This window comes from Acanthopagrus latus, chromosome 17 (assembly GCF_904848185.1).
Source record: "Acanthopagrus latus isolate v.2019 chromosome 17, fAcaLat1.1, whole genome shotgun sequence".
In the NCBI taxonomy this organism is placed as follows: Eukaryota; Metazoa; Chordata; class Actinopteri; order Spariformes; family Sparidae; genus Acanthopagrus; species Acanthopagrus latus.
In genome coordinates, this window is record NC_051055.1 from 23,909,652 (window position 1) to 23,925,590 (window position 15,939).

At 39.7% G+C, this 15,939-nt stretch overlaps 1 protein-coding gene across 4 annotated transcripts in view; it reads right to left on the minus strand.

Moving 5' to 3' along the window:
* myom3 (myomesin 3) overlaps positions 1–15,939 on the minus strand; it is a 61,205-nt gene that overhangs the window by 22,841 nt on the left and 22,425 nt on the right. For all 4 annotated transcript variants that reach the window (XR_005070634.1, XR_005070635.1, XR_005070636.1 and 1 more), the window contains 7 exons: positions 14,679–14,723; positions 11,123–11,263; positions 10,870–11,031; positions 8,697–8,838; positions 6,957–7,156; positions 4,133–4,186; positions 1,743–1,870 (listed from right to left, as the gene is read on the minus strand). Coding sequence is in view for 1 of the 4 variants with exons in the window: in XM_037074247.1 (XP_036930142.1) it covers positions 1,743–1,870; positions 4,133–4,186; positions 6,957–7,156; positions 8,697–8,838; positions 10,870–11,031; positions 11,123–11,263; positions 14,679–14,723 (872 nt within the window). In the remaining 3 variants the exon portion in view is untranslated. The remainder of the gene's footprint in view (positions 1–1,742; positions 1,871–4,132; positions 4,187–6,956; positions 7,157–8,696; positions 8,839–10,869; positions 11,032–11,122; positions 11,264–14,678; positions 14,724–15,939) is intronic.

Genomic DNA, 15,939 nt, shown 5'->3' on the forward strand with positions numbered 1-15,939 from the left:
GCTTTTAATGAGTCCACAAATGCCCACTTAAACTGACACCACAGTGGTAGATGTGTGTGTGTGTGTGTGTGTGTGCGTGTGTGTGTTTCCTTCTCCTGTCTTTTTGAATAGCACTGTGGTCAGGAGTCTGATGTTAATTTGGGTCACGTTCCAAATTAAAACAATGTTTTCAGAGTCTTTGCAACTGAAAACATTGATCCCAGTGTTCAGTGGATGCAAATGTTTTACTAATTGCAAATGTGGTTTGCGTTTGAATATATCTGATAGTTGTGTATATGGACATATCATAGTGATTACCTGTGAATATCTCTTTGTAGGTGTGTGTATGCAGGTGAGGATGTTTGTTTTCTTGTCTTAAATACTGACGGAGACCAAAAAGCTCCACAGTGAGTTCATTTACTTGCTCATCACTTATAATTAGGGGCAAAAGGTAAAGAAAAAAACAGCCTTTTCATTTTAAAGAAGAAATATAGCATTTATTCAAAATCTGGCAACATGACAAATATAACTACAAACTGCCCTCAAACAGTCTTCTTACATCCTCCACTGAGATTTCAAACCATGATTAGCTGATATTTGTGACTGTTTTTTTTTTTTTTTTTACTATTTATGTAAAGTTTTCTAAAATGAAAACAATGATAAGCTGATAGAAAAAGCTGAGGAGAGCTTGAAATCAGTCAGTTTGTCACTATGAGCGAACACTTTTTACATCACACATACCCATCGAACAAATTGTTTAACACAGAAAAATTTATTACAGGAGCTTAAACTAAAAATAATGTATCTTTTCTGTAATTGCTGCCCATTTTTACCATTAATTCTTTGACTAATCCCCCACTTTCAAAGATGCCATTAGTCACTTCAATACATTATGAAGATGAACTTGCACAGACCTAAAACTTGCTTTATAGATTTAATTTAAGAAGCCTGCTTTTGGTTCCAATTTTGCAGTAAAGCAAGCGTGAGCGATAAGTATTTTAAAACCGTCTCATCTCAATCATTCAGCTAGTATGATGTGAACTCAAATCTCTGCAGTGGAGTTTTGAGGAAAAACTGAATAAAGTTTTTTGGATAAACAACAAAAAGGTCTTCGATCAGCACCGCAGACCATTGATTTAAATTCCCCTCCCTCCAGACATACCGAACCTGTGATGACTGCCATGAACCTTCACCAAGATAATGCTGAAAAATTTGTCAGTCTGAAAGTTGTACAGTGATGTTTAAAGATCTATTTGTTGATGTACCAAGGTCTGAGATTCAGCAGAGATCTTTCTTTATGACAGAATAGCTTAAAGTTAGCAGCCAGAGATGTCAGAGCTTCCTTCAGTGCACCAGCAGGGCTCTGAAACTTTTCATGCTTTCCCAAACTTTCTTACCATCAAACAATAATATAACTTCCCCCCCAAAAATGGATGGATATGGATGTGATGGATTAGCTATTCTGAGCCAGTCTCAAGTCTCTGCAAGCTGATTTCTTGCAGCACTGACATGATCTAAAACCAAAGTCTGCCTTGGAGGCAAGGAATCAATCTATAGACTTACCGCCTATGTTGGAAAGTGTTCTGCAGTAAAGTGATTTGTAGACAATTTAACAAAAACTTGGATGCGGCCTTTTAGGAGGAGGGAGGGTAGATTTAGGTGAGGGGCAAGTGGATAACTGTATTCAGCAGAGATCCCAAGAGTTATTGTAATGAACATTTGTGTCTCTGCAAGAGAGTGTGAGTGTGGGAGTTAAGACTGACCCGCTCCACGTAGAAGGTGAGCGGCTCCCTGCCTCTGGGTTCAGGTTCAGTCCAGCTCAGCACCACGTAGGTGTCGCTCACCTCGCAGGCGTGGACATTAGTGGGAGGGAAAGGAGCTTTGACCTGACCTGCAGAGCAAGAGAGGAGGAGGATGAAAAAGAGGAGGACGAAGAAAGAAGTAAGAACAAGGTCAGCGAGAATTATTCAGGAATCCAAAAAGTGCTGGCTGAGACACTGCGTTTTTGTTAAAAATGTTTGCATCAGGAAATGTAATGCTTTATCTGGTGATTTTGAGTAAAACACACAATGGGAGAGATTTACCTCGCCGCCCCAATTTCACCCCCATTCCTGATGCATAAGTATGCCAGATAACATAGTGAGATGGCCTGAGTCAGCACACTTTCAGTGACACTCCAAGTGATTCAAGGACTATGGAAGTGTTTAGATTGCCTGTCTGTCTCTCTGTAAGTCTTGTCTCACTGTTTGTATCCCTTGAAGAGTCCCAGAGCTGCAGTGTGGATCAGAGAGGCTCTCCAGACCAAAGAGAGCAAAGTGAAACAAGAGACATAGTAAGTCTGTGTGTGGGCGCGAGGGTGCATAGTGTAGTCTGTAAGTTGTGAAACATTTTTCATTGTTGTCACTCTGTACTCAAGCACGGACTTGAATTGAATCCATGACTATGAGGGTAGAGTGCCAAAAGTGTGGTAGTGGTTCTCATCGAAATCGAGTAAAAAGTGGATTTACTGCAGAACAATTATATAATCAAGGGGATATCTACCTGCCTGACCTTAATTCAACTGATCATGCTGATGGAAAAGCATATAAATGAAACCTGACAAAAACACAACAATATCAAATATTTTGTTGACCTAATGATTCTTTCAAATATTTTATATATAAAGGTATATAGTTGGTAGTATGCCTCTGCCTGAGTGAGATGAGAAAATCAATAAGACTCACATGTCTGTGCATTAAGTACGAAGCTGGGGCCAGGAGGTAATTAACCTAGCTTTGCATAAATAAATAAACAGTTCCAGAAGGTAAGTCCCACAACTTGTCGTCTTCACATTCCTGTTTATGTGCTAATTTAACAAGGTAAACAAGGTCTAATGCATACAGATATTCAGGTATCCAATCCAACCCAAACCCTCTGCAGATGTGGAGTCGTACATACCATGAAAAACATCATCATGTTGAGCTTTCATGGCCATGGCTAATATAATAACAACACAAATATGGTTGGATATTAGTCACATTTTATTTCAGTAAGTTCAGTAAATTCAGACTTTCATAACAAGTTCTTTTTTTCTCTTGAGTCTACTTGTGTTTGCAAGAGTGGGCAAGTCTAGATATTTGGCGCCTTTAGCTCAATATCTAACAAACTAACATGAGAATGAAATCTGTCTTATCATGTGAGTTTTGGCAAGAAAGTGCATATAAATATTTTCCTGTTTAGTGTTCATGTTTATGGCACATATATCTATCATCAACCATTTGTCATTGTTTTGGTTTTTGGTTTAGATGTTTCAGTTTCCTGTTTAATTTTGTAGTTTATCAATGTGTCATGCTTTACTTTCCACTTCCTGTGTTTGTCTATTTTCCCGCCATGTACATCCATGTTTCATTTGTTAATCAATTCTTGTGTATTAAAGCCTGTGTTTCCCCCCCCAGTGTTCGTTGGTTCATTTGTTGTCCTTGTGCCTGTTCCCCTGATCATTGTGTGTTCCCGGTGATCCTGATTTTGTTCCCTTTGGTTTTATGATTTGTTCTCTGTTTTTGCTGTTGTTAGTTTTGTTGCCTGTATATTTGTTTTTTTGCTTTCTGGATTTGGAACTGAGTATGTGGGTGAAATTATTCACATTGCAACATCAGTCCAAATGTTAAATGGAAGAGTCATCTCACGAGATTTTCTTGGATGTAAATCATTTGATTAACTTGGAAAATAGCTGCACACAAACAAATACTCATGCATGTCTCTTCTAAACATCCTCTGCTACATTTATTATCTGGGTGCCTCCACCTCTTCTCATTTTATCTCTCTCTGTCTGTGAGTTACATTGCCAAGGTTATCAGCCCTCTTCACAGGCATTCATGCCACCTCGGGCCATTATGTGCATTTACCAGGACACGGCCAGGGACTGTTCATTCTTTTCACTTCTGTAAATGGAACAAATGCTCATTGCCTCAGCCATACAATTACTGCGGCTCGTTGTTCAAAATAATATGAAGATGCATTAAGCCACAAGCCCGGGGCGGACCACAGGCGAGGAGGCAGCGCCCTGTGTGCTAGTAAAACATAGATGCTGTTTGAAACCAGGCATGAAAATGTTCAAATGGAATCTTTTTATGACAAAATCACACTTGGTGAACTAAAAATACAACATTCTCACCTTCAAGATCGTCTTTAGTAATGGTGATCGTCCTTCCTCTGTCTACTTTGACCACTGAGAAGGGGGTAGAAAGCAGAAGGAGAGGGAGGTTGGGGGCATTGAGGGAATAAAGAAGGAAGTCACATCAGGGTAATGAAGTTATATGAGAGCCCATGATAACACTATTAGTGTTAATGTTAGAGGTGCAGCCACTGGTAAGAGCCAGAGAGACACAAAGAGGTGAGAGAGAGCGACATGGAAGGATGGAGAACAGGCTGGAGGCAAGTCAACCTTCTGTCTGTCCTTCATCTGTGTTTAACGATCCACAGCATCTGACCAGAGTCCATCTGTCTCCCCCCTAACACATACACACTCACACACACACACACACACACACACACACACACACACACACACACACACATACACACTCACACACACACACACACACACACACACACACACACACACACACACACACACGCGTGCTCTACTCTATGTTATGTCTCATTCAATTGTTATCGTACCTCCACTATATAGAGTTTTCAACAAAACCTAAACGCCTAACAAGAAATCTTGCAGGAAACAAAGTGTCCCGCTCTAGGATGCCATCAAGAAGCTGTTCAGAGTTGACTGCAGAACATTCAGGCTGCATTAAATGAGATCCACAGCTACACACCTACATCTGTTTTCCCTGGTAGTGCTGATAACTTTGCGGGTGTAACAACCGAGGCAGATGAGGTGAATTAAAAGCAGGAGTGAGTTGCTAACACATAACTGATGCTCTTTGTAGTGGCAGATGCAAACAAATTAAAGAGAAAAAAAAGAATTAACGAGTGAAGAAAGATAATGAATGCAGATGCTTTTTTTCATCAGGAAGCAGGAGGGGTTGCTTTAAATTAAAGCAACGCTGTGTTTTAAATGGTGCAATTGGTGAAAGTAATAGGCTACTTCAGGTCTGCTTCTAGTCTAAATGACATTTCAAAATTAGGAGAAGAAATCACAGTTTGGATTTCTTGGTTGTAATTGTGATAGATTGTGATAGTCCAGGCCAAACACTCAAAAAAACAAAAAAAAACAATGCATGCAGCCGATTAGGGGCAGAGCAGTGCAGGCCTTGCAGACAAAAGCAGATCCATGACGACGTGTTAAATGAATGGTCTGATGAGTAGAAAAAAGGGGGTGAATTAGAAGCTATGACCTTTACAGTCAACAGAAATCAACTGAAATTGATCACCTACACCTTTGGAGTGACGTGTTTGACAGCGTCATCACCATCATCAAAACAACAAATATCTCTTGGAAGAGCGCTCTTGTCCAGTTCCAGAGACTTCAATGAGAATTAATGTCATAGAGAATTAAAGCTGTCCTGGTGGCTCATGGTGGCCCAACAAATTACCAGTAACTTGGATCATTAAGTTCAGACTAAGGGAATCAATAACACTTCCATACATTATTAGCTCTGTTGTTCTAGGAGCACACTGGCGAGTTAGACTGATAATGGACTGTTAAAAGCTGAACCAGAAATACAATCTTTTTTATTTCAAGGCATTTTTCTTCCTCGGCAAAAACCTGGTGCTCCACTCCATATCCAATCATGTGATATAAATCATTCTTCAATGGGCTATTACGGAAGATGCTTTTTATTTATTTATTTATTTATTTTTTTGGCACTTGAATGATCATTTTTGCATCACAACTTTCACTTTCACTGAAAAAAGAAACCTCTGAAAATCATGATGAGGTGACATTTGTTGGGATGTATACCATACAAACATATTTTCTTACATCTGGAGAACAAGATTTGTAGGCCAGGGCATAATGCTTCATTATAATGCTTTTTTGTCACATAGTTTACTTTCATAAAAAAAAATGTTTCTTCAATATGCCTTGTTGATAATTTTTAATTGCACAGCCCTAATTAATAAATTCTTGTAATGTTAAAAGAATACTTCACAGAAATAGGCTCATGAAAAACTGTTAAAAAAAAAAAAAAAAAAGATCTGAAATACTGCTTTTTTTCATTTCCAGGCACAATTCTACCTCTGCAAAAACAATGCCTAGTGGGTTGTCCTGTGATTGGAAGGTTGCTAGTTCGTTGGCTGAGCTGAGCTGCATGTCGGCAGCCTCTGCCATCAATGTGTGAATGGGTGAATGTAGCAAGTGTTGTAAAGCGCTTTGAGTGGTCAGCCAACTGGAAAAGCACTATGTAGGTGCGAGTTCACTTACCATTGCTTTTTACAAATAAAGCAAGTGCGAAGTTATTTATAGGAGAGTTTTTGTGAGTGATGCTGCACCATCGATGCTAAACGGACCTACGCGTGGGAAATCAATTAACAACAGGCCATTAATACACTACTACTACTACAAACAGGATAAAAAGAGGAGTAGCATTACAGGGGGGCTAGTTACTGTGTGGCGGCTTTGTCTGAATTTCAGTCAGTACACCATTAGGACAGTGCTGAGGAGGACATCAGCTCAGCAAACCTGCTTTCAACTGCCTTTAACTTTCTTATTGATTAGGGGAATTCCCTGCACTCACATGCTGACATGCACACATAATGATGATAATGATAATGATAATGATACCACATAAATTCAGAGATTTCTTGAGAGCTCATGGTCAGCATAGGGATTTATAAGTGGCTTCACTCTCTCTCACATGTCTCTCACAAAATCCTGTGGTTGGTCTATTTTAACATTCAAACCACAAAACACAACCAAAGCTTGTTAAAACTGTACATAACAGCTCAGCTGGGGTTTCTTTGAGCTTGTCACCAATTAGTGTTTTCTCTAGCTGTGGTAATATTTTACACATTTTAATGGCAATTTGACTGTGTGTTACCCATGGTCCTGGTGTGTTCCAGCGGGTCTGTAGTGAGGACAGGTTCAGTGGCCTTAGAAGGGCGTCCTGCCCCTGCCTTGTTAACAGCACGAACCCTGAACTGGTACAGAGTTCCTTCCTTCAGCCCAAACACTGGGTAGTGGCACACTTTCTGCATATGCACATTGCAGCGTACCCACGCACCCTCACTAACGTCATATCTGAGAGGGAGAGAAAACAAAGACTTTGAATAAAAGGAAAACAAAGTGCCAAATGCATAAATCTGAACAACATAATGTGCAGTCTTCAGGGTGTAACATTATAAAAACTATTTCAGAGCATATTACCCTGTCAGTAAACACCCCATCAGGACCTATAATTGTGACCAGGGACTACCATGTGAAAATAATGTGCTTCAAAACACAATAAAATATATTTTTAAAGTAGAAGATGAGCTTAGAGAACACAACATTGATAACAAACTGCTATCTCTTACAAACAAAATAAAGGCAGAAAAGAGTGCAGTTTTCTAACCATAAGGACGTTGCTAGGGAACTGCAAAGTATCTTACATTTTCCTCTCCTCACCCGACAGCCAATAACATTCAGGAGCTGTATCTTCCACAGTGAATAAAGACAGTTGTATGCAAAAGCACACAGTCGCACACACACAAACGTGTGTTACGCACTAGCGCACAAATGAACATGCTTTGTCTCTCTACAAACACAGAGACACAAGCACACATACATACACACACATATACAGGTCAATCCTGATTGATCGGTGTTGGTGATAAGTGCGGCACCTGTTCTCCTGCGGGAGTCTTTGACTCTGATGTTAACATAGTGTTGAGGGCTGATAATTACCAAGCACACCATCCATCTCATGTGAACTCTGCCAAATGGATGGAACCTCACTGCTGGCCGCAACCGCCACCATCTTTATCCAATTTCCCCACCAGCAGCACCAGAACAAGATGAGGTTTAGCCGTATAGTCTTATTGCTTCGGCTTCATGGGAACACTTAGTGATGAAGCAATCAAAAGACGTGTATTTTCTGATAATTGGTAATCTGACGATACTACAAATATTAATCAAGTGATGAAATTAACTATAATGAGGTTGAAAACAAGTGATTCTAAATTAAATCAACAGATTTTGATTGCTGGGTAAGTAGATCGACAGACAATTAATCAGCACCTATTTTGTCAATTGATGTAATCTTTTTAGTTGTTCTTACAATCAAAAACGCCAAATTAACTCTGGTACCAGCTTCTCACTTTGGATAATATGCTGCTTTTCTTTGTCTTAAAAGTAAAAAAAGTAAATATCTTTCAGTTATTAGCCAACTTATTGCACACAATTAAGTAGCTTGGGGTCATTTTTCACTATTTTGAATTTGCACACCACACGATTAATCAGTAAATTGGGTGTATAATCGTCAGATTAAGAGATAGTGAACTAATCATTTACTATTTTTATGTCCAATTTCTCTGCTCATCCAAACTTCTGTCAGTCGTTACAGAAGACAGCAATTTCTTAAAAGATGCTTTCTGTTATTGAATGTCTGTATGAACACCTAAATGATAAATGTATAAAATGGGACTTTTGCGATACATATTCTCATGCTTAACGAGCTCAATAATTGGACCCAATTGCTGGGGAAGTGAAGAAGTGAAGCACTTGGAATACTCAGAAGAATTTTAAACAGCTGCTAAATGGACCTTGTGGTAAGGCTGTTTACACCTTTTCAAGTCCTCACTTTTCTACATAATAACCCTCCACAGGTGTGGATCCATCAGCACTGGGTGGCTGCCAGGTCAGGAAGATGTAGTCCCTGTTGACATCAGATACCTGGACGGCCAGAGGAGAGGCGGGGCCTCCCAGCACCACAGCTGATGCATCTGCAGCATGAAGAGGAGAGAGCTGATTAGAGGAAGGAGAAGGAGAGACTGAGGAAGTACTTTGGTTGGAAAATAAGTTAGATGAGGAATCTGACACATAAGATGTGTAGCAGAGGGAAACAAGTAAGAGAGGAGGATGATGAAATAAGAAAACAAGAACGGATGATGTTAGGAAAATGTCATATTGTGCAAGTATTCAAGGTTTTCCAGCTCGTGACATCCACATATTATTGAGGCAGCAAGCAAAAAGTGATGGCTAAGGCTGCAGGATATAACAGATTAACACATGTTACTCAATATACATATACAATCATAACCAACAGATGAGATGAGGAAAGAGAAGGGAGAAGAAGTAATGAGGTAATTATGCAAAGCGGATTGAAATGATTGGATGTGACATGCTCCCAAACCTTTTCTTGAGGCTAGGAATATATATTTTTCAACAAAAGACTCAAGCCAACATCAAGCACATCTCTTTTCTGTTTTAAATGTATAACCTCACCTCCTTTCCTCCCTCTCCGCCTCCTCTCTCTTTGTTTTTGCTCTCCTGTAATGCATATTTGTAATGCAAATATGACTGCTGAATGCGGGAGAAAACCCACATGCAGGGAAGTTTGCTGATTCACTAATTAGTACCTCAAGCTCTGCTCAAGATCAAGCTCCTTACAAAGAGAGAGAGAGAGAGAGAGAGAGAGAGAGAGAGAGAGAGAGAGAGAGAGAGAGAGAGAGAGAGAGAGAGAGACCTGAGCCAAAATCTTAAGGATGCTTTGCAGGAAGATTAATCCTTGTATTAAAGTGTTGGCGTACAAGTGTGTGAATTGTTTTGGTGTATGTGCACACTAAGTTCATGAATGATTCAGCACATGTTATACTGTGACAGCAGTTTAGGTGCAGTTCATGCGTGAGTAAGTACTGGTATTATATTGAAACACACACATGTGCCAAGGCTCCTTACAGAGCTGCCCAGACACATTTCAAATGTCTGATGAGTCAAGTGGGAGTTGTTGTCTGGTTTATTTGCATGCTGCAAACAATGTATGAGAGAAAATAGCAGTCTGGGAAGAATGAATAGTTTTACTGAACAAAGTTAACAAGGCTTTGACTGCAGAACATTTTGATTGATGGTGCAATTTTTCTGTATGAATCAGGGTGGTCTGCTGACAGGAAACAGAAGTTGAATCAAAATCTGGCGAATACAAATAGTGTTTTGAGTGAAGGTTTCAGTCAAAACACCATTTATCGAGCTTGGGACAACAAACGATGATTCCATCCTCAAAAACAATGGTATTTTTGTATACAAGAGACGCAAGGTCACTTGCAAGATCTTGTCAGACTTTTTTAAAAAACTGAATGGATGATTTCATAATGAAGCATCACTTGAAACGCAGCTTGTTTTAGAGACACTGTGGTATTTTTGGAGGAGTTTTCTAAGTTGTGACCTAAGTGTGGCTCTTTAATCTCCATGACAACTGAGCAACCTCCATTATCCGATTAATACAGTGGATTTGTTTATATCTATCATATACAAAGTTTGCATCTGCTTATAGATGAGAGGCTAACAAACTAAGCTAGGTAAAGTTATATAAGATATGGCTGGCAGAAAGAGAATAGTTCTTACACTAAACTGCTCACAAAGAAAGTCTGTGGATAATCGTTTGAAAATTACGAGAAAGAGACATCGCTGTTGAGTTTCAAATGCATTTTTTGGCATTTTGAGTGCCCCAAGCCAAGTGGCATCTAGTTCTATTATATTTGAAAGACAGAAGACAGCTCTGGTATCTCAAAAAATCAGCAACTCACCCAAAATACATCTAGATGTATAAAAAGCTCTACAGGTTGACCTCTCTCTTTACACTCATCTGAAACATTTTTGTTCTAAAAGATATAAGAATACATTTTATCACAAATATAAACAACCTGGTGTTTCATAAATCATTTGATAATTGCACCTTTAAAAGTTCCACATGATTAGTAAAAGGCACAAGTCAGGTACTGTATTAAAATCAAAACCAGATTCATGCTGGCTCTCACCGCTGACATAGACAAAAGCACTGTGCTCCTTGTTCTCATTCCGGGTCCTCAGTCGGATAGTGTAAACTCCTTCATGCTCCTTGTGTGCAGCCCTTAAAGTGATGGAGGCCTTGTTATCGACTGTCTTAATGTCCACAGTGCTCGCCTGATGCAGCTGAATGCCTAGAAAATGAAAAAAACATTCACTAACCTCTACCACAAATATAAATTGGCAAACACCAGGCTCACATGACTCATCTTTAACAGCACTTACCATCTCTGAACCAGCTGACATCCTGCTGAAAAGGCAGCAGAGCTGAGGTGAAGGTACACTGCAGAGTGAGGTCATTACCCTCCTTCACCCATGTTGGAGGGAAGATGGTGTCAAACTGGGCTTCTGGCTCAAGATTTAAGGCTAGAGTACAGATGGAGGAGGACAAAGGTAAGAGAGGAATGATAAAGTGTGGGTCAGGAGAACATGTGGAAGTACATGAAAGTCAAGAGGAGTAAATAAGGGGAAAACTAGCTAGAAGAATAGCAAAAAGAAGGATTTCAAAATAAAAATAGAAACCAGAGAAATACATTTCATCAATATACACATTATGTTTTTTCCTCACTGTTGCTGGGCAAAGATAAAATGTATTTTGTAAAGTAGGTCCACCCCAGACACAGCCTTACTGAAGCAAAAATTACAGATTTGATCAGCTTGGGTTGAAGAAGCACTGTAAAACTGCGCAGACCTCCTTTGGATTGCTACAAAGGAGAGATGCATGAGGATGTGAAGGAGGTAGCTGGCAAGCAGGAAGAAATATGATGAATCCCGATGATAAGAAACAAGAGGTCATCTACACAGCTCTGTTGCCAAACCTGGTCAAAAAAGCTTCTGTCTAACACTGACTACGTTCGTGCTAAGACTTCAGTTTAGAATTTTTTTCTGCAAGGTAGCTCTCACAAGTTCAACCCAGAGGGTCTTAATTTACTAACAAGACCATCTTATGAAGACTTGCATGGCCATTATAGACAAAGACCCTCTGCTTCATCAAAGAGACATTGCTCAGTCAGTTGGCATCCCCTGGAGGAAACAACAACAGAACTTTTTTCTGATAAGTTATTCCATCAGCTACAGTTCTCTTACTTGTCAAACCACTGAAGGAACATACTCTGGAATTGTGAGACATGTGTGCCATGAGGTCTTGACAAATCCCATCCTCCTGGATGAGTCAGAGAGAGACATGTTTCTTATAATGATCCTGTTCCACTAAGACATCCAGGCTACCACAGAAATGTGAGCAGCTTCACCAAACACACGGCTTAGATATTTTTTCCCTATCATTCAAACCTATGCCTCCTTCAGTGCAATGATGATTATTGTAAATTCACCACAGTTGTGCTTTTTGTTATTGAGTGGTTCATTCTGGAAAAATATGATCTTCCCCACATGAGATAATCAAGCATCAGTTACATGAAAATGGCAGAATGCAATTCTTCAGCACATTCGCGCAGCAAGCAGGCCCCTGATGCCATTACATGCTGATAGAGCTTCATTCAAAATGATTGACACTTAATTTGTAAGTGTGTGGGGAATGCATTGTATTGTATTGCAACTACATAATACCTCTGCAGAAGCAGTGGATGCATTTGCAAGGTACTGGTGAAAGTCAGTAGTAGGATACAAAAGAAAACTGTGGAATGGTAATCTGTATATACGTTTGTCCTGAGAAGATGACTTTAGTTTTATCTCTTTAAAACATCTAAAAGGAAAATAAATCAAATGGAACAGATCAGTCTGTTATACTAAAAATCCCTCTCCAGTCAAAAATGTGTTTTTCTTCTTGTTCTAACCATTGAATGTTTGAGCTTCCCTCTGGAGAGTGATGTATGTGCAGAGTTTGACACTGGAAGGCTGTTTTCACAGTCAGTGCTGGAGGTGTAAATTTTCTCTATGCTCATTGAAAATCTGATTTAAAGAAGCAGGCCTACACTTATGATTTATCTCAGGAGGAAACTTGGAGCTTCAAGGGCACATACGCTGAGAATGGATTTTACAGTGAAGTGGTAGACAACTTCTGTCAAACAGTTAAACTCTTGATATGAAAAAAGAAATATTTCCAAGTTCACATCATGTGGAAATTTTAATGAGGAAAGAGGAAAAGCTGCCATTTTAAGGACTTTAATGTTTTAATCATATTTTTTTTCTGCAAAACCAGACACACTTAGTGTACAGCTTTTATGTATGCATTAATGTGTGAAGGTATCTCATTTCTGTCTGCAAGTTCCATAATTCATTTTAATTCATTACAAACAACTTGAGGCCGAATCTTAGATTAAACAGTCACCTTAATTCATTTTTGGACAAACCTGGGAAGTCATAGCTTTGCACAGCTAACCAATATGGCAGGTAACATAAGTGGCATTTTATGTGAGCCACTGCCTGGTGTCCAAATAAGATAATGCACACAAATTGTGCATTCAATACATTCATTTAATTTCTCCAAGAAGAACCAGAATGTGTATCTGCAAGACTAGGATTCAACTTTAAAGGTTCCCCTTCATTTTTATTTCTGGTGGTTTTGATATGTGTCAAAGGTGAACTTATATTGTCTGATTACTTGCGTGTTTTCCCTGTTGTAAAGCAGCCTCTAACAGTCTCTGCTTTCCAACATCTAAAAAATAAATTTGGTGAGTACAATATTTATAATCATCTGACAGGAAGGATAGCTAAAGCTACTGACACAAAACCAAGGTTGCAACACTGAAGATTTAAAAAGATTTGAAAAACAACCCTGAGCTTTTTTTTGCTTGATAAAATCTCCCTGATGTGTTCTGAGATAAAGTGAGAGGGTAGTAAACAACAAGTTATGTCATTTGGAATTACCTCCCAAAGAAACCGTATTTGCATCACTTAATGCAGCTCTATTTGTGACCATCTGTGACAATTTTTTATTGGCCATAAGTGAGCAGATTGGAACTGGATGTGAAAAATGAGACATTCCACGTGTATCTCAGTCGTCTATACAAGCCTGCAGACAATTTGTTTGAAGCTGCTGGACTGTGGATGTTTTTGTGGAGGTTTTGGCTTCCAGTGCAACACAGAAGTTTCATAGTGCCCATTTAATATATTGTGTCCATGGCCAAAAGAAATTAATGCCGACAGTTGGAATGACATGGTGACAGTAGTATCCCCTTTCACAGCTACATTCCTGAGCCATCCATTGACCCTGACCTCTTCCTTAAGACATTTTGCCAGACTGAAACATTGTCATGGTACTTCTGTCTTGTCATGCATTGCCACAAGCGGCTCTTTTTGGAAAAAACTTAGACAGGGTATTTTAGGCATTTGAATAAAGGGACAGTGCTGTTTTTCCTCTCTAGTGATGACAGCTGACATGGTGGAGGCTAATCTAGGCCAAAGAGTGCCAAAGCCAATATGAGATGCTCCACAGCTTGGAGCAAAACAGTATAAATCCCCTGCTGTCCCTGATATGAAATATACATGACTGTCGGTCCTGCTCAATTGGAGGCAAGTCTTTCTGTCCCTACAGCAACTATCCAATAAATACCCTTTCTTACTCCTGGACATCCACGGACATGGATGTCCACACAGACACATAAACCCCCATGACAAACAAACGCTGTTAAACCACTGCTCGCTTTCAGTCCATCCATATCTTTCTTCATGAGGTGCAGCATGCACAGCAGAGCAGAGAGTTGTGTCACTGTCTTCAAAGCCACCCAGCCCTCCCTCGTTTACCGGTGGAGGGAAGAACTTCAAAGGTTGACAGAGAAAATGAAAGGGGACACTTTTCATTAGGCCCTGGCGCGAAACTTACCTGGGGTCTGCGAGTGCTCTGAACCAGCCAGCGCTCCTTGATATGCTGAATTGCAGGGTGGCAGAGCAGGACAGATTGGAGGAATACAGGGAGGGGGAGAATGGAGACAGAAACACAGGAAGATATTGTTAAATATAGAAGTACGACATACAAAGACACATCATAAAAATCAAACCTGGCAAGGCTACATTTACGCAAGTCACATCTAATATTCCCTTTAACCTATTTTTAACAACCCGAGAAAGCCTGTGAAACGTAAGTGGCAAGGAGAAGCCTTGAAGTGGCTCATTAAAGCCCTGACCATATAACTGATCCACAATGTAAGGGAACTTTACCACAAGGTACCGAGAAGAAAGAGTGGGTCACAATGGGAAACATTGTGAATGTTTCTGTCACAGTGCTGTAAGGCAATGATGCTCACTGTAGATGTTTGACTATTACTCAACACTACACCCACTGTCCTCGGTGTAATACATTATGCATGAATGCCGCTCTGAGATCTGTTTTTCTGATGATTTTAGCCTGGTGTTGATGCTTGTCCAAATATGAAATTTAAATAGAAACTGGCATTTTAGGGATGGAAAACTGCACTGTGCATGGGAAAGTAAATGAGAAACTGGAATCCAAAACAGAAATCAGTCCCTTTACATATGACCTGACCAATGGCAAGATTGGAGGCAGTAGGGGGATGGAGGTGTTGATGTGCGATCAAATTTGGTCATGACAGCATCAGCAAACGTGGTACTAATGAATGTGTGTTCCCCACAGAGAGAGAAAAAAAATGGAATTCTTATTTTATGGTTAGACCTGTCATGGATTCTGAATCAAGTGCCAATATTAATATTTGAAATTTCAAAAATCAGACTTGAATAAATCAGCTGATATTCACATTTCAACCATAGGCTCTAAAACATTTTGATTGAGATCCTTTAAATCTGACAGTGAGATTTAAGACCTGTGAGTCCTACATGCAGTGACATTTCATAGTTAAAATAAACTTGTCAGTGCCCTCTGGGAGACAACCAAATGCTGAGAGCAGTTTTATGTGGGAATATTTAATCTCTACTGAACTATACCATATTACAGTAGAGGAGGAAGTGTGCAGGGAGTTAATAATGGACGAAAGGCTAGCTAACTTGACTAGCTAACATTATAGCTCATACAGACCTTTGTGTTTATGGCACATCCCTTGCTGTCATGAGCACCAGTCTTTTGTCCATGTGTAGATGCGCACTTTCTTCAGTGTGGGCCTGCCACAGTT